Below are 27,590 nucleotides of genomic sequence, written 5' to 3' on the forward strand. Positions count from 1 at the left end.
CCCTGAGAAGAGGACTCAGATCCCATTTGCCTTAAGCCCAGGGAAGAAAAGTGCCCCATCTGGGCTCCAGCCTGCCAGCGCAGCTGTGGCTCTGCCTGCCCTGCGCCCCGCAAACGTGAAACAGACCCTGAGTGTTGGGAGCAAATGCTTGGACACTGAGATGGCTAAGCCACAGCTCTGCTTCCAGGCCAGCTGGGGGCCACAATACAAATATCCATGCAAAGCTAACTGGTGATACACGCTGATCAGTAATGAGTGACAAGTGACTCCTCACACAGAGTAGAGGACGATTATCCCAGGCCCAGGTGGTGAGAGAGCTTCACGGAGGAGATGCAACTTAAACCAGGCCTCCGAGGACACAGGATGATTAGATAGAACAGAGGTGCGACGTGGGGATGCACCGGGTGAGCTCAGTGTACAGGAGACTGGCTGGATTGTTCCCTGCACTCGCTCGTTGACAGCCCCGGATACCAGGTGAGGGAGTGGGGTCCCATCAGCGTTACCCAGAGCATGCGTGCTCGCAACCAGAGCAGAGGTAAGGCAACATGTGACATGCAGGGTAGATGTGTTAGAGATCCACGTTTCAACCAGAGTCACTGGTGAAATGCCTCATTGCAACTTGGATGGGAGGTTGAGTGAACTATCAAGAGAGAGATGAGTGAAGTCCCTGGCTCACCTGTCCCTAAATCACTAGGGGTGGGAATGTTTGTTTAAAATGCAGATTCCTAGGCCCCAGCCCAGATCTCTTGAATTAGAATCTCTGGGAGTGAGCCCAGGAATCCACTCTTTACAAGTTTCCCAGGTGACTTCAAGCCACTGATTGAGAGGAACAAGAGTGGACCAGTGAGGCCCTGTGCATGGAAGGAGATGGAGGCCTTAGGATCTGACTCAAACCACTCAGTCATTATGTTGTGGGCCCCACGTTACTTCAGCCTGTGTGTCTCAGTATCCCTGCTTGGGGTGTGAAGTAGAAAAGCAGAATGGATTGCATGTGTTGTGGGAGTGGGAGTGGTCGTCAACGGCCTGTCATTTATTGTTGCTTTCCATGGGCTAGACACTGAGCCAAGCATTTGTCATACTTTTATTTTATCCCCACAACAGCCTTTATACAGTAGGAATTTTAATGGTCTGCTTTTATGCATGAGGAATTTGAGGCTCAGAGAGGTTAAGTAACCTACCTGAAGCCACACAGCCAGGAAGTGGTAGATCTGGGACTCCAGTGCAGGTCTGTGAGACAGAAAGGAGAGCTGCAAGTTGTGGACACACAGAACCTATTAAATGACAGCTCAGGAAAGCTATGAGTCTAGGCTTGGCTGTTTAGCTGGAAGACATGTTCATTGGACAAGGGTTAACCACGCCTATCGATGTCAAATCCATTTCTTTTTATTAAAATCAAAATAAATCCATTGCACTTTTGGCCAGCCTCTGGAATGATCTGGACCCCACCACACACAGGTAACCCTCTAGATTTTTACACTCTGTGTGAAGAGAAGCTCAGGGCTGTTTTCTTCCAGGCAGGGAAAGTTCTGGCAAAGACCATTTCCTTTCTCGGGGTAACTCGCCCAAATGGCCCTAAGGGTTTTAGCCTATGTGATTCCTCTCCAGAAGATTAATCTGTCTGACTCTTATACGTGGAAGCAGTTCTTTGGATAGGGAGATGATCCTGGAGTTCTTTTCCACCCCACAAACGCAAAAACAAGCAGATTTTCTCTGCCCCGTTCATCTAGATCGTGGACTCTATTTAGTTTGAAAGACAAGCCAGGTGTCCCAGGGCTTAGGATCTATGACACTGAATTACCACAGACAGCTCAATACCTTCAGCAGAGGCAAATATGCCCCACTGTGGGAGCCTGCAAGCAAAAGACTGAATTCCAGGGTCCTGAGACAGAAGTTGAGCAATAGCACCAAAGGTAGACTTTTAAATCCTACGGGCAGCTTGAGAGCTAGCAACATGAGGTATCAAAAGAGGCCGCAGCATACGGGCAGGAGTCCCAGTGAACAACAGGATACAGGACGGCACAGAAACAAAGCTCCGACCTCTCCCTCCTTAAACATATTACTGTTTTCCATAGCAGTCTGTCTAACCCTTTTCAGATTTTGGCCTTGGACTGTCAGCTCCATTAGGCAAGACTGTGTCTGTCTGGTTTCTGAAGTACCTATTGCATAGTCAAAAAAAAACCAGTTGCTGTTGAGTCGATTCCAACTCATGGCAATCCTATGTGTATTAGACTAGTATGGTGCTTCATAGGGTTTTCAGTGGCTGAGCTTTTGGAAGTAGATCACCAGGTCTTACTTCTGAGGTGCCTGTGGGTGGACTCAAAACCCCAACCTTTGAGTTAGAAGCCGAGCGTGCTAACCGTTTGTACCACTCAGGGATTCCAGCGCATAGTAGACACACACGCACCTTTGCTGAAGACACGGTGTTTATCCACGGCAGACAGCCAGGTTCAGTGCTGGTGGGCGGTACCAGGGCTCTGTAATTCCTATCACCCCTGGTAGTGCCTTGGGAACTTTAGACTCCCTCTGAAGAGAAAACGCGAATTACCGCTTAGCTATGTGACGTTATCATTAATTTTATCTCAGTGTTAGACCCACAATTCCCGCTGTTTTTTTTAATTTTTGTTTTGTTTTTGAAAATGGAAAGTGAGTATCCTGAGAAATGGGCTCACTTTGATCTTGACGCATGAAGTTCAAGTCCCAAATTTCTGTAGTGTTTCTGCTGAGAATGTGCTGATGGACGATAAACAGACAAGTAGAGTCATGGCCATTTCCAAAGGGCTGGGCGGTTTTATGACTAATTGTGATTACATGCTTGTTCAGATACTGGTTCCCCTGGTTACAGAGACGGAGTTTGTGGAAAGAGGAAAGGAGATTTGATCAGGAGCTGTTTAAATAGAAACAACTCTTTTGACTAGGGGGAAAATTGAGCGAACTAGCCCAGTCACAGGGCTGAGGAAGCAAGAGTGTGAATAGAAAATTAACTGTGACTGTCAGCCCATCGAAGACACCACTATGTGGCCCCTTTAGTGTGAAGACGGGAGACCAGGCTCGTGTGTGGTCCTGTGGCGGAGCTGGGTTACCTGACTCCATCCACAGCCTGTCACCTGCTCGACCTGAGACAATGGCACACGTTCAAGGTGCAGAGGAAGCTTCTGAGCTTTTTCTGGCCATGGAGAAACTTAAAGGCTGCCTGGAGGAGGTCACAGCTATAATATTGACCTCTTTTGCAATCTTTCCATCCAGCAGGATAAAAATACTTTTAACAAAAAAGAAGGCTTTCAAGAGGGCAGTCTCAGACACCAACCTTTTAACAACGCTTACTTCTGAATTCCTGGGCCAGGTTGCTCTCAACCATTGTTGTCTGCCGGTCTTAGTAGAAAAAGCCAGTCGGTGCTCTGTAGAATCAGAAAAGTGGCAACAGAGTCCCGGATCCATCAGGCAAAATCTTGCAGACAGAAAGGGTCCCAGGCACATGCACGAGGTTCCTGGACGACCTGACTGGTAACTGGGAGGAGTTTTCTTCCAACTGGGAGAGGCAGAGGGGTGAGTGGAAGAAAAACGGATGTGTGTCTACTGCCTACTTGGTGGCTTTGAGAGGCTGTAACTTATCTGTTTGCATGCCAGGTTCTATAACTAGGGGTGGGGCTGCATTGGAGAACTCCCAGAAAGCAGAGCCGTGGGGGAGAGCGACCAACCTCTGGAAAGAGACCTGAAGCCATGGCTCTGCTGAGGGATGCTGTATCAGGTTTTCTTCTGACTCGGGCCATTTCAGCCTGTTGATTAAAAAAAAGTACTGGGGGCTATTTTACGAAACAAGACCTTTGTAATGGCTCAGAATAAAAATAGAGAATAGTGTATTATTCTTCCAAGAGCAGCTTGTCATAGCTGCCAAGAAATCAAGGTTGGATGCCGTGGGGGCTGGATCCCCAAGGACCCCTAAGAACACATCTACACTGCTTTCCAAAAGTCCACCTGCCCACACACACGGGTCCCATTCTCCCCGCAGGATGTCCCAGGGGAGAAAGTACAGGTCTTCCCCGACTTACGACGGGGTTCCATTCCTACAACCCCATCGTAAGTCAGTTCTGATGTAAGTCGAATCCTCTTTTTTTTTCTATATTGCTGCTATATAGCAGTGTTTTGAACAGTAAATCCTAACACTGAACATCTTCCAGTGAACATCTGAGAATGATAACATCAGCAAACTACGAGCTGCAACATTGTAGTAGTACGTGTTACCAACGATAAGATGTACCAAAAAAAGGGGACAATAGGTGGTAAGTGTGGTTCGTTTTAACTTGAATAGGTTGTAAGCGAAATCTAGAGCAGATCACTCAGCTTCTGCAGTGGGAGGGCAGCGAGTCACTGTTATAACTAAACGTATTCCCCAACTAAATGTAGCGCTCCTGAGATGGACCACGTTTCCTTTCTGTAGACTCTGCTGACTTCGTGGCCAGGCTGGAGAAAGGTTGGATAATGTGGTTGTTTTTTGAGCTTCAATTTAAACAAGAGGAAAGTTATGACTGAAAATAGGAAGAAGTTCCTAAAGAAAATGCTGGGTACAGTTTTGAAGGAGGAGAAAAAAAAGCTTATAGGGAGAAGGGCCAAGGTCACAGGCAGGCCTCCGGGCTGGGTGCCAAGGGCTTTACAAGGGTAAAGCACCTTATACCTGCCATCTGGTAAAGTTATTTGATGTTTAATGTGCAAAATATGCTACCGGTATAGGCCAGAGAGAAGTACAGAGGCCTTCCTCAAAAAACACAGCCAGAGACCACCAAATTCAGACAGTGTAATAGCTGTGTATTTAAATATATTGATATCTCATCATCTCTTATTTAAAAAAAAAAAACTTTAAAAAATCCCTTGGCCTGAATAAATGGTTATTTGTGATGGAATGAGATCCCTGGGTAGCATAAATGGTTTGCACTTGACGACTAACCTAAAGGTTGATGATTTGAACCTACCCAGCAACACCATGGAAGAAAGGCCTGGCAATCTGCTTTGGTAAAAAAAAATTACAGTCAAGAAAACCCTATGGAGCAGTTTTACTCTGTAACACATGGGGTCGTTACGAGTCAGAATCGACTTGACAGCAACAGGTTTGGGTTTTTTGTTTTATGTGAGTGAGAGAATTTGTGGTGATTTTAAAAGTCTGTCAATTCCAGTTAAGATCCCAGAGAAGGGGAAGCAGAGAGAGGTTGGACAGCAGCATAAAGAAATGAACAGAATGAGGTTTTATCTAGATCAGCTTGTCAGAAATTTGTGTTCTTCTGTAAGTGATGCTTGCATACTTGAACTTGGGGTGGGTTAGGGGTGGGTACCAAATACCTGAATAAGATCAAGCCCAAGACACCTGCTTTCCTCTGTAAACACACATCACCACCACCCTAGCTACACAGAGCTGATTTCTCTCCTGTTATTGTAGGTATTTTTGGCAACAATCAAGCCCTTTAAAATGTTTATTTTCCACTTTACAGAAAAAAAAAAAAAAAAGAACACAAACTCTAATTACTTATATGCCCTGGTGTTCATGTCTAATCTTTGCCAGTATTTATATACAGAGTCATCCATGTGAATCTAGTAACTTGGTGTTCTAATTTTCTACTCACTACATTATTTTCTCTTTACATTTCTAAGTGCAGATGCTTAAGTTATAGCCACTGAGAGCTCCCAGATAGGTAGAAAACATACATTTGCTTTTTAAAAAAAAAATTTTTAATTGTGCTTTAAGTGAAAGTTTACAGCGCAAATTAGTTTCTCATTCAAAAATTTATACCCAGATTGTTTTGTGACTTTGGTTGCAATCCCTGCAGTATGTCAGCACTCTCCCGCTTTCCACCCCCAGTTTCCCGGGTTCGTTCGTCCAGGTTTCCTGACCCTTCCTGCTTCTCATTTTGCTTTTGGGCAGGTGTTGCCCACCTGGCCTTGTATACTTGATTGAACATAGAAGCATGTTCCTCGCGAGTGTTGTTGTTTGTTTTATAGCTTTGTCTGATCTTTGGCTGAAAGGTAGACTTCTGGAGTGGCTTCAGTTCTGAGTTAGCAGGGTATCTGGGGATCATGGTCTCAGGGGTTCCTCCAGTCTCTGTCAGACCAGTAAGTCTGGTCTTTTTTCATGCATTTGAATTTTTTTCTACATTTTTCTCCCACTCTGTCCAGGACCCTCTACTGTATCCTTGTCAGAGCGGTTGGTGGTGGTAACCGGGCACCATCTAGTTCTTCTGGGCTCAGGCTGGTGGAGGCTGTGGTTCATGTGGCCCATTAGTCCTTTGGACTAATATTTGCCTTGTGTCTTTGGTTTCCCTCATTCTCTTTTGCTCCACATGGGATGGGACTGATAGATGTATCTTAGATGGCTGCTTTAAACCTTTTAAGACCCCAGACACTACTCACCAACGTAGGATGTAGAACATTTTCCTTATGAACTATGTTATGCCAATTGAATTAGATGTCCCCTGAGACTACGGTGCCCAGCCCTCAGCCCTAGTAACTCCATCCCTCAAGGTGTTTGGATGTGTTTAGGAAACTTCTATGACTTTGCCTTGGTCAAGTTGTGCTGACTTCCCTTACCTTGTGTGTTGCCTTTTCCTTCACCAAAGTTAACACTTGCTTACTTCCTCCCCACCCCTCCCCTCCCTCGTAACCATCAAAGATTGTTTGTTTTTTTTTTTCCTGTGCGTGAACTTTCTCTTGAGTTTTGATTACATTTGCCATCTTCATCAGTTACTAATTCCCAGCCATCCTCCTGCTGTTGGTTCTGGGAGTGGGTATCCAATCTTCGCAGTTATCAGTAGTGGAAATCAGTCCATCCCTGGACATTTTTTCTAGAGAGGTAAAATGTGATCTTAGCTAAACAGAAGCATGTTTCAACTCACAAACTGTTGGAAGAGTTTGAAAAGTTCAGGCCCTAAAGAAATGAAGTTAGCTGGAAGTTCCTGGCTGCTTACAACTTTATAACAGGTCATAGGTATAAAGTCCAAAAGGGCTCAGATTTCTACCCCATGTTTGATGTCTCAGCCCTCAATCCAGACCCCAGCAAGGTGAGCTGACTTCCCCACAGCTCAGGGCAGTGATACGAAGGCGCTGCAGCTGGCCCCCAGCCCTTCCCACAGAGGTGCGTGGAGACCGAGACACCAGCCATGCTGGCTTCAGTAACCCATTCTTGTTCTCCTGACTCGCCCAGCCTGTATGAGAAGTGACCCTTGTCTGCCCCGCAGTTGCAGAGTAACAAGTGGATTACCCACAGGAGTTGCTGGGGAGTGTCAGGAAGAATGAATGGTGAGCAGCAGTGCCGTTTAAGGCCCAATGGGACTTTCAGAGGCAAAGTGGGAAGTCTGTTCAGCAGAAAGGCAAAGCTCAGAGGGGCGGGACTCAGCTGCAGCTGGAGGCAGCTAGAAGCTGCCTGACGGTTTCCAAGACCAGGGCTGAGGGAAGAGTGAAGAGGTCCACAGCTAAGGAGCTAGGGCTGCCTCTCAAGGGGCTGCCTTTCCCCCTCTAGTCTTTGCTCTTTTACTTTTTTAATCATGTCTATAGCTTATATAACATATAACTTTGGGTATTCCGCTTAAATAATGGAGAAGACTGTCCTTATCTATTTACAGGCAGAAACGGCTTCTTTTTTTTTTGTTAACTATTTCCCCAGGACCTAGCACAGCATCCAAGACCAAGTAAGTGCTCCGTGAAGCTTGGTTCAAATGAGTCCTTGTCTTACACTCTTCTTGGTTACTGGTACTAAAAAAAAAAAGTTGCTGTCTAGTTGATTCTGACTCATAGTGAGTCTATAGGAGAGTAGAGCTGCCCCAGAGGGTTTCCAAGGAGCAGCTGGTGGATTCGAACTGCAGACCTTTTTGGTTAGCAGCCAAGCACTTAACCACTGCGCCACCAGGGCTCCAGTTACTGGTACTAGAGGGTGAGATTTCTGTCCCTCGAAGCGAAGTAAATGCTTTGCTCTTAAATATGGCCTTGTGAAACCTTGGTGATTTGCTGACTATTTTTGTTTTGTTTTTTACTTTACAAATTACTTGACTGCGATTTGACACTCTGGGTGGTGCAAACGGTTTACACTTGACTACTAACCTAAAGGCTGGCGGTTCAAACCCACCCAGTGGTGCTGCAGAAGAAAGGCCTGGCAATCTGCTCCTGTAAAGATTACAGCCAAGAAAACCCTATGGAGTGGTTCCGCTCGGTAACACACTGGGTCACCATAAGTTGGAATTGACTTGACGGCCAGGGGGTCTGGGGTTTTTGGGTATAGGTTGAAAAACTTAGTTGATTGTATTGACCCCTATATGGCATAAGGATGTCTTCATATTTGAGAGATGCATCTGTGATCCATTCATGGATGTAGCTTAAGAGGTATGATGACTTCATACCAAAGACAAGCAAAATGCCTAATTGTATTCTTCTTTCTCTGCAAGCCTTAACAACAGAGCTCTCCAGCCCGTCTCTATAAAGCTCTGAGGAATCCCAGGACCAAGGATTCAGTTCAGGCCCTTGACAAATGGACACCAGTATCTGTTACTAACCGGCGGGATGGAGACCAAGCCCTTAAATTCTCAGAAGGAGCCGTCAGCCTGTAAGGATGGAGAAGATTGTCAGGAAAATGGAGTTCTACGGAAAGGTGTCCCTGCCCCAGGTGATAAAGTGGAGACTGACCAAATCTCCAATGAGTACTCAGCGGTTGCCAGCCCTGGTACGGGAGACGACACCCAGCACTCCACCCCAGCAGCCACCACCGCCCTAGTGGCTGAGGTTCATCAAGTGGAACGGGAGACCTGGGGCAAGAAGGTGGATTTCCTCCTCTCGGTCATTGGCTATGCCGTGGACCTGGGCAATGTGTGGCGCTTTCCCTACATTTGTTACCAGAATGGAGGAGGTCAGTATCCTGGGCCACGGAGCGGGGCTGTAACCTAGGGGTGAGCTGTAGATCTTTGCGGGAGGCCAAAGGATAAGCCATGTCTTTTCTGTCTTATTTGACATGAGTCTGGGGACATGATTGCTTAGGCTTTCAAGCTAGTCTAAAAGACAGATCCTCCATGAGCCAAAAGCTTAGATCAGCATATCTGAGGCTCTTTGGGTTGTAAAGTTGGAATAAAGCTCTCTGTTATGGATTGAATTGTGTCCCCCCATAAATATGTGTTGTAAATCCTGACCTCTGTGCCTGTGGTTATAATCCCATTTGGGAATGGGTTGTCTTTGTTACGTTAATGAGACAGGATTAGTGTAGGCTATATCTTGAGTTCATCTCTTTTGAGATATAAAAGAGATTGAATGCAAGCAGAGATGAGAGACGAGAGATGCCAAGCCACATGAAGATCGCCCAGGAGCAGAAGCTCAAAGAGGAAAGGACCTTCCTCCAAGCTGGCAGAAAGAGGGAGCCTTCCCCTGAATTTGGACTTCTAGCCTCCTAAACTGAGAGAAAATAAATTTCTGTTAGTTAAAGCCACCCACTTGTGGTATTTCTGTTATAGCACCACTAGATAATTAAGATACTCTCCCAAACTTGACCTCACCAGATTTCCATCATCATTAGGTCTTCCTTTGTGGAAGGCCCCTCTTCTCATCTGCATATTATCCAAGCTCTGCCCTCCCCCACACCAGAGGGGAGGGAAAAGCTGTCCCTGCTGAGCTGAGTTCCTCTATTCCGGGTGGCAGGTTCTGCTCCGAAGGTTACAGAGGGGTTAGATCTGCCCAAGAAAAAATTGGGAGGTGGTTCCAGGGTCCCAGACCCTATTGGGCCTCTGTGAGGTTAAGAGAAGGACTTCAGCTTAGGTCCAAACTCTTAAGTTATCAGTCTGAGCAAAATGTAAAGCTGAACCCAGTCACAGCGTGAAATTAATGCCAACCCCAAAACATAAACAGAGATACGTTATATCTCCTACAAGAGTGTTTGATTTTTGAGGCCGGAGACCATCTCTTGTTCTTCCTTGTACCCCTCAGGTATCTAGAGCAGTTAACCTGCAGATTATCAAACATAGTAACTGACTGTAGGCATGGCTGCGTGAACCCCAGGGAGAGCAGAGCATGGGAGACAAGTAAATACGTATGGGCTTCTGTGTGGACACTGGATTTGCTTTCAGAGTACAACAAAGACAAGAATTAGGAGTCAAATGCAACCAAAAAACCAAACCTCTTGCAGTTGGGTTGATTCTGATTCATAGCAACCCTATAGAATAGAGAAGAACTGCCCCATAGGGTTTCCAAGGAGCGGATGGAGGATTTGAACTGCTGACTTTTTGGTTAGCAGCCGAGCTCTTAACCACTATGCCACCAGAGATCCAAGGGTCAAATCAGTCAACATTTATTTTGGCAGGAGCTCTGGCAATAGATTTGAGAGGGCGGCTACAATGAGGTTTGGGGGATAATTCATTTGTGTCACCCTCACGTCTCCCACGACCCAACAGAGTAGCCTGGGTTTACTGCGTCTTTTAAGGACCTCTGTCCATGCAGCTGCGAAGGCAATTCCAGATGGGTCCTGGAAGCCCAGAGTTCCCTGGTGGGAGGAGAGGAAGTCATAATCACCTCACTATAGCCTGGGAAGGCTCACCTTTAACCTGAGCATTACAGAAGGGGTTGGGTCACTGGTGACGTTTCCCCTACACTCTCTGCCTACTCTAAAGCCGGCAGAGCAAACCCTTTGGACAGAAGCCACAGCAAAAGGACAACGTGGTTCTTCTTCTCAAGCCAGATGTACCCAGTGTGATTCTAAGTTAGGTGGTTCCTTTCTGAGTTGCACTAACTTTGGGTTCCCAGGTTCAAAGCACATTATGGGAGGGAAAGTTATCAGGGAAAATCACAGCTGATCCACCCACAAGGTCCAGGAGACACCAGCCTGTCCAGCGATGCAGCGTTCTCATTTTGTGAAAACTTACCCTTTTTTCCGACATACCTGCAAAGGTGGCTTGTGAGGGATAATTCTGGCTCAGTGGAATTATGGGAAGATAACCAAATATCAGTCAAGTGTCTGGGGCCAAGGGTAATACAGACGTACAAAGCGCTGCTTCAGAGACTCTGTAGGTGGTTGCACCTGGCAGGTACCTTACAGGTGACCTGGCCTCTAATAGTGGTCTATAACCTGTTGCATGAGAATCACCTAGGGAGCTTGAAAAAAAAATGTGTGCTGTACTTGTACCTGGAGATTCTGCTTCAGGACGTCGGGGATGGATCCAGGAATCTGTGTGAATGTGTGTCGCTGGGCTTGGGAACCTCAGCCCTCCTCAACCCTGTCCTTTCACAGGGGAGAAAATCAGGGCTCAGAGAGGGGAAGTGGTCCCAGGTCATACAGGCAGGTAGAAGTGGAGCTGGTACTGGTGCCTGGTCTCTTGACTCCCAAACCTAGCTTTCTCTCCATTTCAGCTATCTTCCTCCTCCAAAACCTAGCTTTAACCAAGTAGCTTTGTTCACTACTATTTCTGGCAAAGCACTAAGACAAGGAGAGTGCAGTGGGAAGTCACTTGACACAGAATGCGGCTCCCTGACAGCTGAGCTGTCAGATTGCTCCGTGGAGCCACTGTAGGGCCCCTTGTCCAGATAAGTTGGGCTGCCTGGGACAGATGCAGGCAGGGTGTGAAATTGTCTCTCACCTTTCTCAGGGGCCTTCCTCCTCCCCTACACCATCATGGCCATTTTTGGAGGGATCCCACTCTTCTACCTGGAGCTAGCGCTGGGCCAGTACCACAGAAACGGATGCATTTCAATATGGCGGAAAATCTGCCCGATTTTCAAAGGTAACTGAAGGGCTTGGGTGGTGGGTAAGTGGGACCTCCCAAGGAAGTGGTGGGAGCTGGGGACATTCTTTTGGAATCACTCAGGCCCTATGTATCCTTGGGAAATAACTTGAGTAATTACGTTTTTTACTGTAAAGTTAGTAAAGGGGATCATTGAATTGGCAAATGTTTTGTTACATATATTTTTATCACAATAAAAAATGTTAAAGGGGAGCAAAATAAATGGCAATTTAAAGTAAACGAAATAATACATTTTAAATAAAATAAGTTTTATTATTTAAATAATAAAATGAATACAATAAAATGTAAGATAAATAGTAGAATTTTAAAAGCATTACCAGCCCACACACATATTTTCTAAAACATGTCACTTTGCAAATACATATAAATAATGTACTGAGTCGCCACTTTTTCCACGCTCTTCCTGAGTCCTTGGGAAGTAAAATGAGTGGCAGTATCCACCTCACTACCATCCGTCTGTCAGTTTGTTGTACTGTGGTTGTATGCAAGTTGCTATGATGCTGGAAGCTATGCCACTATTATTTCAAATACCAGCAGGGTCACCGATGGTGGGCAGGTTTCAGCCGTGCTTCCCAACTAAAAGAGACTAGGAAGAAAGGCCTGGTGATCTCTTTCCAAAAATTAGTCAGTGAAAACCCAATGGAGCACAACAGAATATTGCCCAATATAGTGCTGGAAGATGAGCCCCCTAGGTTGAAAGACACTCAAAATACACGGTGCCCTCAAAAATGGACTCAAGAATACCAGTTGTAAAAGTGGCACAGGATCAGACAATGTTTCATTCTGTTGTTCATGGGGTCACCATGTGTCAGAGCTAATTTGATGACAATTAACAATAAGCACCTCTACCCCTCACTCAGGCTACAATGCCCTCCAGTGCCCAGTTTTGATCCTCCACATTGGGCTGCCCTTTAAACCTGTCCTGTCTCACCTTCTCTCTCCTGCTTCCCAGGAATCGGTTACACCATCTGCATCATTGCCTTCTACATTGCCTCCTACTACAACACTATTATTGCCTGGGCGCTCTACTACCTCATCTCCTCCTTCACCAACCAGCTGCCCTGGACAAGCTGCAAGAACTCCTGGAACACTGGCAACTGCACCAACTACTTCTCCCAGGACAACATCACCTGGACTCTCCACTCCACCTCTCCAGCTGAAGAGTTTTACATGTAAGTGCATGTAAATGAGGGGATGGTCTGTTAGAGGCAGGCCACACCCCTGGGGTTTGCCTTCTTCCTGACGGATTTCTGAGAGATGACACTATCAGGGCCAGTGAGTGAATGTTAGTAAGGAGATGACAGAGCAGACTCTCAGTAGTAGTGATGTTAACTCTTTTCTGAAGGTTTGGTAGATTTCTCCAGTGAAGCCGTCAGGGCCAGGGCTTTTTTTTTTTTTTTTTTTTGCTGGGAGTTTTTTAATTACCTCTCCAATCTCTTTTTTTATTATAGGTTTATTTAGTTGTTCTACCTCTGTTTGTGTTAGTTTAGGTAGGTAATGTGTTTCTAGAAATTTGTCCATTTCCTCTAGGTTTTCAAATTTGTTGGAGCACAGTTTTTCACAGTATTCTGTTATGATTCTTCTAATTTCAGTTGGGTCTGTTGTGATATCACCCATCGCATTGCTTATTCAGGTTATCTGCTTCCTCTCCTGTTTTTCTTTTGTCAGTTTGGCTGATGCTTTATTGATTTTGTTGATCTTTTCAAAGAACAAGCTTTTGGTCTTGTTAACTCTTTCAATTGTTTTTCTGTTCTCTATTTCATTTAATTTTGCTCTAATTTTTATTATTTCCTTTCTTCTGGCACCTGAGGGCTTCTTTTGCTGCTCTCTTTCTACTTGTTGCAGTTGTAGGGTTAATGTTTTGATTTTGGCCCTTTCTTCTTTTTGGATGTGCATTTACTTCTATAAATTGACCTCCGAGCACTGCTTTTGCTGTGTCCCAAAGGTTCTGGTAGGATGTATTTTCATTCTCCAGAGCAGACTCTCAGGCAGGATTTGGAGTTGGGAGACTGCTTTGAGTACTCTATAACCTGACCCTCCTGTGCCTCTCCCTTCCTTTCTGATGGGCCATAGGCTGCTGCAATGTACCCAGGCTGGCTCCTACCTTCACATTCCAAACTTAACTCCCCTGCTTCAAAACCACCCTTCTTCCTGGGCCCTGTTCTCAGCCAGTTGTCATGGAAGCAAAGCATTAAACTACTTCCTATGGTTTATGATTTAATATGTTGACTTTGTAAGTGGAACCTACCTTTTAGAAAAAGATCTTGGAGAAGGTAGTATACTTTCAAGCTGGAATTTCAGGCACTGTGGCAGCCTGAAAAGAGAGCCACTTTAGGGTGGCAGAGGGGGCCCAGGACCCATGCATACAAATCTTCATATACCAAAATGCCAGTGGTGTTGGTGAAAGGCATTTGGGTCCCAGCCAGCAAAGGCGAGCCCAGGAGGTCTGCCTTTGGGCTCAGTGCTCTTCCAGGGTCGCTGGGCTGATGGGCTAAGTGTGCTGCTCTTCTCCTGGGCTCAGGGACCATGTGGTCCTTGCAGTGCAATGGCTCCTAGAGACATTGTGGATTGTATGTTCACATCACTGTTCAGACCTTCTCACAGGCCTCTTTCTTTCACCCCAGACGCCATGTCCTGCAGATCCACCAGTCTAAGGGACTCCAGGACCTGGGTGGCATCAACTGGCAGCTTACCCTCTGCATCATGCTGATCTTTACTGTTATCTACTTTAGTATCTGGAAAGGCGTCAAAACATCTGGCAAGGTGAGGGGGACTCCAGCCAATGATCCAGGCCTGCCAAGGGGCCCCGGAGGGTCTCAAACTCAGAACCCAGTAGCCTAGACAGCCATAGGCAGGGGGATAGTCACATTCCATGATGCTCAATCTCTTCACCAAATCTGTTAGAAAGTTATGAAAGTGGGCCAGTCCCAAGAACCACTATATGATTTTTTTTCAAAATTCTTTTAACCCATTGGCAGTATCACAATTAATCATAGTGGCAATCATTTATTGAAAACCATCATGGACCAGTCTTTATGTACACTGGCTAACGATACTGTTTCCTGCTAGTTTATTTTCTCCATTTTATAGATTTTCCATTTTATAGGGGTAGCTAGTACTGGCCAAGCGAGAGCAGTGCTGGCTCAGTGGTAGAATGCACGCCTTCCACGTGGGAGACCTGGGTTTGAATCATGGCCAATACACCTCATGCACAGCCACCACCAGTCTGGCAGTGGAAGCTCACAGACTAAGATGGACTAGGAAGAAAGGCCTGGCAGTCTGCTTCTGAAAATCAGACAGTGAAAACCCTATGAATCACAATGGTCCAGTCCACAGCTGATCGTGGGGATGACACAGGACTGGGCAGTGTTTCATTCAGTTTTGCATGGGGTCACCATGAGTCCGGAACCAACTCAAAGGCAGCTAACAACAACACAACAACAGTACTGGCCAAGCTCTGAGTCATGTCCCTGTCCGTCTGATTCTAAAGCCTGCCATCTCTGCACCACACTACCCTGCCTCTTAAAATTACAGGAAGAAAAGAAACAGGTGGAGGTCTCCTTTCTTGGAGAGCTTCAAGAATAAATGACACCAACATCCACCTACTTCCCTCCTGAACTCTTCCTGGGTAGCACACTGATAACCTGATTTCCACTCTTTTTCCTTACAGGTGGTGTGGGTGACAGCTACCTTCCCTTATATCATCCTCTCTGTCCTGCTGGTGAGGGGAGCCACCCTCCCTGGAGCCTGGAGAGGTGTCCTCTTTTACCTGAAACCCAACTGGCAGAAACTTCTGGAGACAGGGGTAAGATAATGGCAGAAAGTGTGTGGACCTGTCTGTCATTTTACTAACTGAAGCTAGTCCTCCTCCAAATGGGACAGTGGGGGCAACTGAAACTTGGCTTCAAAGTGCCATGATGCTTTAAACCAGAAGTACAACATAAAAACACAGTTGAGGCCACTGAGTTGGCTGATGCCTAAATGACAGGAAGAGAAATTACATCTGTTTGCACTTGATATGTGGCTGTCCTTGGCATGAGCCTTGAAAGCTGGTTTCTCGCCAGTTCCTCTGTACATATGGAGACATGAGAGGCACCCGTCCCGCTGGCCTCCTCACCCCCACACCCTGACCTCTGCTGTGTTCCAGGTGTGGGTGGATGCTGCAGCTCAGATCTTCTTCTCTCTTGGTCCTGGCTTTGGGGTCCTACTGGCTTTTGCTAGCTACAACAAATTCAACAACAACTGTTACCAGTGAGTATCTGGGATCCCCCAAGCAAAGGTTCAAAGTCGGGCAAGCAGAAGTTATCTGGTCTGGAGAAAGACTTGTAGATGGAAGCAGTGGCCTGAAACCTGGCCGGGCTCAGGCTGTGATGAGACTAAAGGTCCTTGGCCAATTCACCCTTGGCCAGCTCACCCACCCAGACTGTAGCCTCATCTGAACCACTTAGAAGTTGAGAGAGGGCCAGGCCACATCCGTTTTGTGAGTCCCTGTATATTGAAAAACTAATTCATTAAAAAATTCCAAAGCAGGTTTACAAAATTTGCAACATACATTAAATATTTTATTTTAACTAGTTAATGTGTTTAACACCAAAAATTATGATCTGGTGATTTATGTACATATACCCAAAAAGTATGATGCTTGAATGATTTTGACCAACACAAAATGCCATCATTTTTGTGGCAAAATCTCATTCCTCATTAAGTTGATTCAGATCCCCGTGTGTGTCAGAGTACAAATGTGCTCCATAGGGTTTTTTTTTTTTTAATAATATTTTCTTGAGTTTTTGGTGAAGGTTTACATAGCAAATTAGGTTCCCATTTGACAATTTCCACACAAATTGTTCAGTGACTTTAGTTACATTTATCACAATCTGTCAACAACATTCCTGAATTTTTGACCAAACAGGGAGTGTTGCACCAATTATGATTTAAATATCATTCATCATCTTTAGACTTAACTTTGTTTCCATGAATGTTCTATCACAGTTGGCGACGCCCAGCAATCTAATTGTGCTGTTCATTAAATAATTACAGAATTTATTTTTTAGAAAAGGAATTCATGTGTACCACGGACAGTATGATCTTGTATTGGTCCTGAAATTGTATGGTGACATCTTCTTTTAAAAGTGTCAGAGTATCAGAAAAGGCCACATAAACCAGAGACTCCATCAGCCTGAGACCAAAAGAACTAGATGGTGCCGGGCTACCACTAATGTCCCCTCTGACAGGGAACACAACAGAGAGTCCCTGACGGAGCAGGAGAAAGGTGGGGTGCAGAACTCAAATTCTAGTAAAAAGATCAGACTTAATGGTCTGACCGAGACTGGAGGGACCCCAGAAGACATGGCCCCCGGACTCTCTGTTAGCCCAGAAATGAAACCATTCCCGAGGCCAACTCTTCAGACAAAGATTAGACTGGACTGTAAGACATAAAATGATACTTGTGAAGAGAGTGCTTCTTAGCTCAAGTAGATACATGAGACTAAATGGGCAGCTCCTATCCAGAGGTGAGATGAGAAGGCAGAAAGGGACAGGAGCTGGTTAAATAGACATGGGAAATCTGGGGTGGAAAGGAGGAGTGTGCTGTCACAGTATAGGGAGAGCAACTAGGGTCATATAACAATGTGTGTTTAAATTTTTGTACGAGAAACTAACTTGAACTGTAAACTTTCACTTAGAGCACAATTTAAAAAAAATGTGTCAGAGTATCTCCGTGGCAGTCTTGTGACTTCATTTACAGATAATGTCAAATGTCTAGATCTGAATAGGCAAACGCATAGAGATCAAAGTTTATTAGTGGTTACCAGGGGCGGGAGGGAGGGGGAAGAGGAAATCATTGTTTAGGAAGTGTTGAGCATTTGTTAAGGGTGATGGAAAATTTGGCAACAGATACAGGTGATGGTTGCCCATCATGATTCATGTAATCAATGTCACTGAATTGTACATGTAAAAAATGTTGAATTGGCAAATGTTAGGTTACATATATATTTACCACACACACCCATAAAAGTGTCTAGATCTGAGGACTTCACAATTGTGAGGCCAGAGCCCCATCCTGGTCCCCTCTCCAACCCATGCTTCAGAGCCAGGTTTGTTGGAAACTGAGAGGTCTGAGCTGTGGGTAATGCAAACTGTTGAACATTCGACTATTAACCAAAAAGTTGGAGGTTTGAACCTACACAGAGGCACCTCGGAAGACAGGCCTGACAATCTGCTTCCGAAAGGTCACAGCCTAGAAAACCCCATGGCGCAGTTCTACTCTGCATACATGAGGTTGCCATGAGTCAGAATTGACTCGATTGCTGGCAAATAACAACCATGAGCTGTGCTGTTTCTCTTAAAACAACCCCTAACCTGCTATTCCCCCATGCCATGCATGCTGGTAACAGCAGCTTGAACTTAAAGGCTGATTCAACCTGCCTGAGAGGCCAGGGCTCTGGGAGAAGGGAGATGGACACCAGGACAGGCTTGAGGTCCCTTTAAGCTCAGCCTGCTCATCCTTGCAAAGGCAGGCCAGTCTCAGGCAGGGCGGTGCACAGACAGAGGCTGCTTACACTCCCAAACCTGGAAATGTCTCAGCTACCTCGATTTTCTACCCCAGAGATGCCCTGGTGACCAGCGTGGTGAACTGCATGACGAGCTTCATTTCGGGATTTGTCATCTTCACGGTACTCGGGTATATGGCTGAAATGAGGAACGAAGACGTGTCTGAGGTGGCCAAAGATGCAGGTAGGACCTCAAGTTCTGTTTAGTTCCCTTGCTCCTACTGAATTACTCTGAGCTGGCCTGGTCTGGGTTTCTCTTTGCTGCTCTTTGCAAATATTTGACTTTTGAATTACTTTTTTTTTTAATGAACACTAAACAGGGACATGGACTCTCCTATATGTATTTTTTTAGTAGATTTTATTTTTTTAGAGTAGTTTTTAGCTTTACAGAATTGAATTAATTTTAAATGTTCCTATTAAACTTTTCAGACTTTTTGGAGAAACTTACTGTCCTGGACAATGTTGTGCTGCCAATTTTTTCAGAAGTAGCTCGCCAGGTCCTTCTTCCCAGTCTGTCTTAGTCTGGAAGCTCAGTTGGACCTTCAACCATTTCAGAAGGTAGCATTTGATCAAGAACTGATGATATTGAAGGAAGAAGTCCAAACTGCACTGAAGGCATTGGCGAAAAACAAGACTTCAGGAATTGACAGAATACTAATTGAGATGTTTCAACAAACAGATGCAACGCTGGAAGTGCTTACTCATCTCTGCCAAGGAATTTGGAAGACAGCTACCTTGCCAACCGACTAGAAGAGATCCATATTCGTGTCTATTCCAAAGAAAGGTGATCCAAGAGAACACAGAAATTATCAAACAATATCATTAATATCACATGCAAGTAAAATTATGCTGAGGATAATTAAAAAATGGTTTCAGCAGTAGATTGACAGGGAACTGCCAGAAGTTCAAGCCAGATTCAGAAGAGGACTTGGAACGAGGGATATCATTGCTGATGTCAGATAGATCCTGGCTGAAAGCAGAGAATACCAGAAACATGTTTACCTGTGTTTTATGGACTATGCAAAGACATTCAACTGTGTGGATCATAACAAATTATGGATAACATTGCGAAGAATGGAAATTTCAGAACACTTAATTGTGCTCATGTGGAACCTGTACATAGACCAAGAGGCAGTTGTTCAAACAGAACAAGGGGATACTGTGTGGTTTAAAATCAGGAAAGGTGTGCGTCAGCGTTTTATCTATTCACCATATGTATTTAATCTGTATACTGAGCAAATAATCTGAGAAGCTGGACTATATGAAGAGGAATATGGCATCAGGGTTGGAGGAAGACTCATCAACAACCTGCGATATGCAGATGACACAGCCTTGCTTGCTGAAAGTGAAGAGGACTTGAAGCACTTACTGATGAAGATCAAAGACCACAGCCTTCAGTATGGATTACACCTCAACATAAAGAAAACAAAAATCCTCACAACTGGACCAATAAGCAACATCATGATATACGGAGAAAAGATTGAAGTTGTCAAGGATTTCATTTTACTTGGAGCCACAATCAACACCCATGGAAGCAGCAGTCAAGAAATCAAAAGACGCATTGCATTGTGCAAATCTGCTGCAAAAGACCTCTTTAAAGTGTTGAAAAGCAAACATGTCACCTTGAGGACTAAGGTGCGCCTGACCCAAGCCATGGTATTTTCAGTCATCTCATATGCATGCAAAAGCTGGACAATGAATAAGGAAGACCGAAGAAGAATTGATGCCTTTGAATTATGGTGTTGGTGCAGAATATTGAATATACCATTGACTGCCAGAAGTATTGGAAGAAATACAGCCAGAAGGCTCATTAGAAGCGAAGATTGCAAGACTTTGTCTCACATACTTTGTACATGTTATCAGGAGGAATCTGCCCCTGGAGAAGGACATCATGCTTGGTAAAGTGGAGGGTCAGCAAAAAAGAGGAAGACCCTCAATGAGATGGATTGACACAGTGGCTGCAACTGTGGGCTCAAACATAGCAACAATTGTGAGGATGGCACAGGACAGGGCAATGTTTCATTCTGTTGTACGCAGGGTCACTATCGGTCAGAACCAACTCAAGAACAACAACAGCACTGCCCTGGGGATCTCAACCCTTCCAAGCATTCTGGTCACAGCAGGCCCAGGACAGCTCCCTGAGACCCAATACTGAGGACTTGAATACACTACAGGCTAGAAAGTATGCCTTGGGTGATTATTTTAAAACCAGTGAGTTTGGGTGTTGAGTCTATATGACCAAGTCCAGTAAGCAACTGATTAATAATTGTTAGAACTGGCCCTTATAGCTGACCCTGCCCACTGCCAGTCTACGGTACAGTGAAGTTTTCATAGAAAAAGAAAAAGGTAGTAGATGTTGAAAAAGGAGAAATGTGTCTAATGGGTGGAGTCCCAGTCTTTCCTGCTAGTACACTGTGTGTGTTTGGCCTGATGGGGTGCTCTGACCCCTCCCTCAAGAAGGAGGGCACCCCTAGCTAGTCCACGAGTGGTTGAGGACATGTTCCTCACAAAAGGGACTTGTGACTCTACTGAAATCAATTTAACATTTCCTACTTTTCTGGAGCTAAAGATATCAGAGGGAGCTAAATGCTGTGGAACTTTAGAGATATCAACCCTGGCCCCCAAACAAAGCACTGAATTATGATATAATAGAAATTATTATTGTGTGCAACTTTGCTAGTCTTAGAGTCTCAAGTTTGTTTCCATCCTTGACGTAGTTGTTGGTGTGGCTGAGTTTTCCTCTGTGACATCTCTGTAGGACAGGTCGCAGTGACCACTCCCCTTCTCTCCCCTCTGTCTCAGGCCCCAGCCTCCTCTTCATCACGTATGCAGAAGCCATAGCCAACATGCCAGCATCCACATTCTTTGCCATCATCTTCTTCTTGATGTTAATCACGCTGGGCTTGGACAGCACGGTGAGTGAATGGGGAGGGAAAATGGCTTAGGGAAGAACCAAGAGAAAGAGGAGGAGGAGAAGGAAGCTATATCCATTCTCCCCCATCTTGCCCATCCTAGGCAGTGTTGGTTGCTCCTTCCTGGGGCTCCCCAGCCCCTTGTTCACTCTTCAGCGACAGCACTAACTGCTTTTAGGACATTAGAGTCATTAATGGGGTAAGGTGGGCAAAGTGTCCATCACAGTCCAAGGCGCAGCATGCGTGAACTGTTATTCTTGTGCACTGTCCCTTGACCAGATAACCCATAACCCATTGCTGTTGAATCAATTCAGACTCATAGTGACCCAATAGGACAGAGTAGAACTGCCCCATAGGGTTTCCAAGGAGTGGCTGGTGGATTTGAAATGCCGACCTTTTGGTTAGCAGCCAGTTTCTTAACTACTATGCCACCAGGGCTCCCCTTGACCAGATGGTGGCCCCTAAATGCCAAGGCGCGGTCAGTCTTATATCTCAGTGCTCTGCCTAGTATTTGACCCTTGGGTCTTGGCTGGAGTAGGCCCTTCTGGTGTTGTTGTTAGGTGCTGTCGAGTCGGTTCTGACTTATAGTGATCCCATATACAACAGAATGAAACACTGTCTGGTCTTGTACCATCCTCATAATCGTTGTTATGCTTGAGCCCATTGTGCAGTCACTGTGTCAGTCCATCTCTTTGAGGGTCTTCCTCTTTTTCACTGACCCTCTACCGAGCATGATGTCCTTCTCCAGGGATTGGTCCTTCCTGATAACATGTCCAAAGTGCGTGAGACGGAGTCTCGCCATCCTTGAGTCTAAGGAGCATTCTGGCTGTACTTCTTCCAACCAAAGTCTCTCCAAGTCCTTTTGAGCACCTCACAAATAGAAGTTCTGTCCATATGCTATATTTTCTTTCCTGGATTTTCTTGGTGATGGGTTCCAAACGTGTAAAACAGGAACATAAACTTGCTGATGCTTTCATGGGCCAGTGAGTCTGGGGAACTGGTCATGATCAGCAAGACTGGCTGTTCAGCAATCTTCCAGACCCTGGCATGATTCCCTCCTTACCTCCTGTTCACTGTCCTGGGAGGTAACAGACTTGTCCCAAAGCCTGCACTGTGACCATTGTGTCTCCCTCTCAGTTTGCAGGCTTGGAGGGGGTGATCACGGCTGTGCTGGATGAGTGTCCCCACATCTGGGCCAAGCGTCGGGAGTGGTTCGTGCTCGGAGTGGTCATCACCTGCTTCTTTGGATCCCTGGTCACCCTGACTTTTGTGAGTATCATGGCCCTCACCTTTGAAAGGGCCTCCCCTAGGGCAACATGACTCTACAAGAAGGGGTTACTTTCCTTCCATTCCACACAATGATCTGGCTTTCGGCCAGGGAGCCCTGGGTGGCACAGTGGTTGAGAGCTTGGCTGCTAACCAAAAGGTTGGTGGGTTTGAATCCACCAGCTGCTCCTTGGAAACCCTATGGGGCAGTTCTTCTCTGACCTATAGGGTTGCTATGAGTCAGAATCGATTCAAAGGCAACGGGTTTTGGGGCCAAAGGAAGGGGGATTGTCACTGCTGTTAAAATTTGTCATCAAGGATAAGAAGAAAAGTGGTTTCTGGCGATATCTGCTTGTAGGTTTCGTGCATGGACTCTGGAGGATCTTAGCATTTTACAGCAGATCCAAATAGATTTCAGGCTTGGCAAAATATCTAGAGAACACTGAGGATCTACTTCCCCAGTCTCTTTTCATTGCTTACGGCTGCTTTGATGGGAATATTGCCCTGAAATGCAGAACATCTGGAGGCTGGAATCTCATGTTTGCAATCATTTCAACTCCAGAGAAATTTGTAATGATAAAGAATTCAGACCTCTCTAGCAAATTTTTTTAGTAGCTGAGGCAAATACTGTCCATGTGCACAGATAGTACCCACACACATCATAGGCTTGTGTTCTTCTGACTCAAGGCAGACCTCGTGGATATGAGTCTTCAAGTCTTGACCACAATGGTTGTGGAGCTCCTGTTGGGTGATAGGGCTCTGAGTAGGACAGGAGGGAGTCATGAGTCAGGACAGAAGGCGAGACTGTGATCAACATGCCCAATGTATCTGGTATCATGGACACTCCTTGGACGTTTCAGTCTTGAAAGACCAGGATTCTGCAGGGTAGGATACACAGTAGGTGTGCAGTAGATAGAAGAAAGTTGAAAATAGATCCAGAGGCCACTTGGAGCTGGACACTTAAAACTTAGTGGGGAGAGGAAACAAGAAAGAAGAGACTACTCCATGGGGTTAGATGAAATCCGGCCCACACTGCAAAGACACTCTGGGAGGTAGGCTGTGGGATACTTATATTAGGTCCAGGATGGAAATTTTTCAGAATTATCCTAAGAAGCTTCTGCAGTCCCTGGGTGGTGTAAACAGTTAATGCAGTTGGCTGCTAACTGAAAGGTTGGAGGTTCGAGTCCACCCAGAGGCACTTTGAAAGAAAAGCCTGGCAATCTACTTCTGACAAATCAGCCATTGAAGACTCTGTGGAGCACAGTTGTACTCTGACACACCTGGGTTTGCCATGAGTCGGAATCAACAAATGGTTAACTGGTTAAGAAGCTTCTGCAGACATCTATAGTAAGGAGGTGGCGATGCCTCAGAGGGCCCTTACCCAGGCTCACAATCTCTTTTCCAGGGAGGGGCCTACATGGTGAAGCTGCTAGAGGAATACGCCACGGGGCCTGCGGTCGTCACTGTCGTGCTTATCGAAGCAATTGCTGTGTCTTGGTTCTATGGTAAGATGCTTCAGTCAGCTAACTGCCATCCTTTCTGTGCCAGCACAATACAAAAGGGCTGATTTCATTAAAGAAAGGCAAGGCACAGTTTACAATATGTGGCCTCCTGATGGGCCTGTAAAATAATGTCAGCTGACTGCCTTCTTCAGAATTAGATCATTGCCTCCACACTCTGTACAGCAAAGTGCCTGTGCTCTTGAGAGAAAACTTTCTTTTTTTCCTTGTGGGTTTGGATGTTTACCCAGTGGGGACAGATTGAAGCAGATCCGTATAGCTCACCCGTGGTGAGTGCTGAAGATGATTGGTTCTAAGAATTGGATGGAGAACAAAGAACTAGTGCACAGTGAATGCATTTTCAGAGTGTACAGTATACTACTGTGATAGAGGTGGCCTCAAATTTAAATTTTGCAAGCAAGAGCTTCCTCTAGAGCCCTGAGAAAGAGCTTAGGGGCTTATATTCTAGGAAAGAGGCAAAAATGGTGCTATTTGTGTATCTGCCCTGGTGAAACCCCGAATCACCCCCTCCGATTCTGGGATAAGGAGCCCTGGTTGCGCAGTGGTTAAGCACTCGGCTGCTAACTGAAACGTTGGTGGTTCGAACCCGCCAGCCCCCTCGCGGGAGAAAGATGTGGCAGTCTGCTTCCTTAAAGATTACAGTCTTGGAAACTCTATGGGGCAGTTTTACCCTGTCCTATAGGGTTGCTATGAGTTGGAATCAACTCAACGGCAACGGGCATTCTGGAATGGATTCTGATAAGGAAGAACCACCAGGGGTGCAGAGAGTGCTCCAGACATGGGCCCGTGGGCAAGGCTCCCAGAGCCCCTGGGCGAGGATAGAGAGGACGCAGACAATTGAAATGAAGAAAACCAAGCTCAGAGAGGCCTTATTTCATCTTTAAAGTCAACAAGGTAAGCTAAATAAGATGTGTTATTTTACTCTAAAAATGTATTTATTTTCCTAGCTTCTACGGTAAAACAACTTCAGCGTGGCAGTCCTTACGCATAAGCTGAAGGCAGACCACATTCTGAGTGGCATGTGGGCCCACATTGTGGTTATATTCTGCTTTTTGTTTTTGTTTTTAAGAAGAAATCCTCCCCATTTCTTCAGCAATTCAGAGGACAGAGTTCAAAGTGGGTGAATGCTACAGACCTGCTGGGGGAAGTGCTGGCAGCTCTTGGTTCAGCAGCTGCAGGGTACCCTTCCCCTTCTCAGTTTGTTGTCAGTTGGAGTCCTCAACTCTCACTTGCGTACCAGTTACTTTTTATAGAAGAACCTTCATCTTGATCTGGCATATGAATGGGCAGTACTGTGGTTAACATGTTCCTTTGAAAGTTTCCACTGTATGGTCAAAGCCAGTCTCTATTGGGCCTGTTCACTATTTGTTGACAAAATTCAAAATTCTAGAATAACAATAAAAGTAAATATATATGTGAATAGATAAAATATATATATAAATATATGCTGAGATCTTAGAAACGCAGTGTGCGATGGAACTTTAGGCCAGTCCTTCCACTTTAGGTAGAAAGAGATTTGCTTGCTATAAAAATGCAGTTTTGTGACAGGTCCTCCAGTCCCACTTTCAGGCCTGTCCTGTGGAGAAATTCCAGAGCTATTTCACCTTTGGCCAGGGCAGGAATCCCAACTCCCTTCCTCCATTTCATTCCCAATGCTAATTCTGGTGACCCTAACTCCCCCTGAGGATCAGGGGTAGAGGGACGCCAACATCCTCTCTCAGTCCGTTTCTTTCTCGGTGATTCAGGCGTCAATCAGTTCTGCAGTGACGTGAAGGAAATGCTGGGCTTCAGCCCTGGATGGTTTTGGAGGATCTGCTGGATGGCCATCAGCCCTCTGTTTCTCCTGGTGAGTTGGCATTTCCCTTCTCCTTCTTACCCCTGGGAAAGACTCACCCTCAAACACTTACGAAAATAAATTTTATTTCAGTGTAACATTTTGTAAAAAATGGTGGCATGGGGGCATCTGACTTCCTCTCTCCAACCTTTTTAGCAGTTTCGACAGCAGCCCTCCCTGCCACAGCACGCTCTACTCCTCTGCTGGGTTTGATAATTCCTTGCATTGGCCACACAGAACTCATAGAACATACTCACAGTTACGGGGTTTATTAGGGAAGCAACAGGTTACAATTCAGGATCAGGAATGACTCAGGGTATGGTTCTTCAGTCAGGACAGCTTCTCAACCTGGCCCTTGGCCCCTTGGCCTCTTGAGCCAGCCCAGCCTCTGGCCTGCTTAGGCAAGTGTTACAAAGCTCTTTAGCTCCACCAATAAGTGTTCAGAGGCACTCTACTCTGCCAGGAAGCCTCAGCCTGAAGGCACTCAGCTTTCCAGCTCCATGAGTCAGCTTGCCCACTGTAGCTGCCTTGCTCGGTGGGCCAGGAAGCCCACCACACCATCTTATGCTGGTTTTCTGGTTCTGCTGCCACTTCTTCTCTGTGCTGCTTCTGGCCATCTTGTGCCATCTCTAGTATTATAGCTGTCTCTCTCTGTCTCCTGGGTCTAGGAGGTTCTCAGCCCAGGGACCTCAGGTCAAAAGGATGCACTCCATTCCTGGCTCTTCTTTCTTAGTGGTAGTGAGGTCCCTTCTTTCTGCCTCTGGGATGGCTCATTTTAAGCCTAGTGGGATGGCAAAACTGACCAATCCCCTCATTAGGGTTCCATACACCTTATTTATATGTCCCACCCCCACAAGGGTGCCATGCACATTATTTGCATTATTAGCAAGCTGTCCGATTCCATTGGTGGGCCACAAGCACCTTATTTGCATAGTCCTACTCACCTGATGGGAGTTACAAGACCATGGTGAGAAAGGCCAAATAAAAGCAATACACCACACCACATATATATAGAAAAGTATGCAAATCATAAGTGTACAGCTCAGATCGAAAACACTTATGTAACCAGTTACCGTGAAGTGGATTCTGACTCATGGTGACCTCATGTGTGTCAGAGTAGCACTGTGCTCCATAGGGTTTTCAATGGCTGATTTTTTGGAAGTAGATCACCAGGGCTTTCTTCCAAGATTCCTCTGGGTAGACTCAAACCTCCAACCTTTCAGTTAGCAGCTGAGGGCATTAACCATTTGCACCACCCAAGAACTCATATTAAGGAACAAAAACATGACCAGCACCTCGGAAGACCCTCATGTGCCCCTTCCCACTCACTGTCCCCCCATTTTGACCTCTAACACCATAAATAGCCTGGGTTTCCATCAGCGTATTACATCACTTCCCTGCTCAATGATAATGATAAATAACATTTATTAAGCACTTACACCCATTGCTCTGACCCACAACAATTCTATGAAGTAGTTATAGTTCTCCTTGCTTTTTCTGTTACTGAATTCTACTTCTATGGCTTTATGGTCAGAAAAGATGCTTTGTAATATTTTGATGCTTTGGATTTTGTCAAGGCTTGCTTTGTGGCCTAATATGTGGTCTATTCTGGAGAATGTTCCATGTGCATTGGAAAAGAAAGTGTACTTGGCTGCTGTTGGGTTGAGTGTTTGGTATATGTCTATGAGATCAAGTTGGTTGATTGTAGCATTTAGATCTTCCGCGTCTTTGTTAAGCTTCTTTCTGGATGTTCTGTCCTTCAC

At 45.6% G+C, this 27,590-nt stretch overlaps 1 protein-coding gene across 2 annotated transcripts in view; it reads left to right on the forward strand.

Annotated features, from left to right (window-relative positions):
• The window catches only part of SLC6A4 (solute carrier family 6 member 4), a 46,051-nt gene that overhangs the window by 6,423 nt on the left and 12,038 nt on the right, over window positions 1–27,590 (forward strand). For both annotated transcript variants that reach the window (XM_023731182.1, XM_004376179.2), the window contains exons 2-12: window positions 8,418–8,875; window positions 11,592–11,726; window positions 12,700–12,919; window positions 14,372–14,510; window positions 15,418–15,552; window positions 15,895–15,998; window positions 18,352–18,479; window positions 21,098–21,210; window positions 22,345–22,476; window positions 23,879–23,978; window positions 25,739–25,839. In XM_023731182.1, the coding sequence (XP_023586950.1) occupies window positions 8,533–8,875; window positions 11,592–11,726; window positions 12,700–12,919; window positions 14,372–14,510; window positions 15,418–15,552; window positions 15,895–15,998; window positions 18,352–18,479; window positions 21,098–21,210; window positions 22,345–22,476; window positions 23,879–23,978; window positions 25,739–25,839 (1,650 nt within the window). In that variant the 5' untranslated portion in view covers window positions 8,418–8,532. The remainder of the gene's footprint in view (window positions 1–8,417; window positions 8,876–11,591; window positions 11,727–12,699; window positions 12,920–14,371; window positions 14,511–15,417; window positions 15,553–15,894; window positions 15,999–18,351; window positions 18,480–21,097; window positions 21,211–22,344; window positions 22,477–23,878; window positions 23,979–25,738; window positions 25,840–27,590) is intronic.

Source organism: Trichechus manatus, unplaced genomic scaffold (assembly GCF_000243295.1).
Source record: "Trichechus manatus latirostris isolate Lorelei unplaced genomic scaffold, TriManLat1.0 scaffold00040, whole genome shotgun sequence".
NCBI lineage: Eukaryota > Metazoa > Chordata > Mammalia > Sirenia > Trichechidae > Trichechus > Trichechus manatus.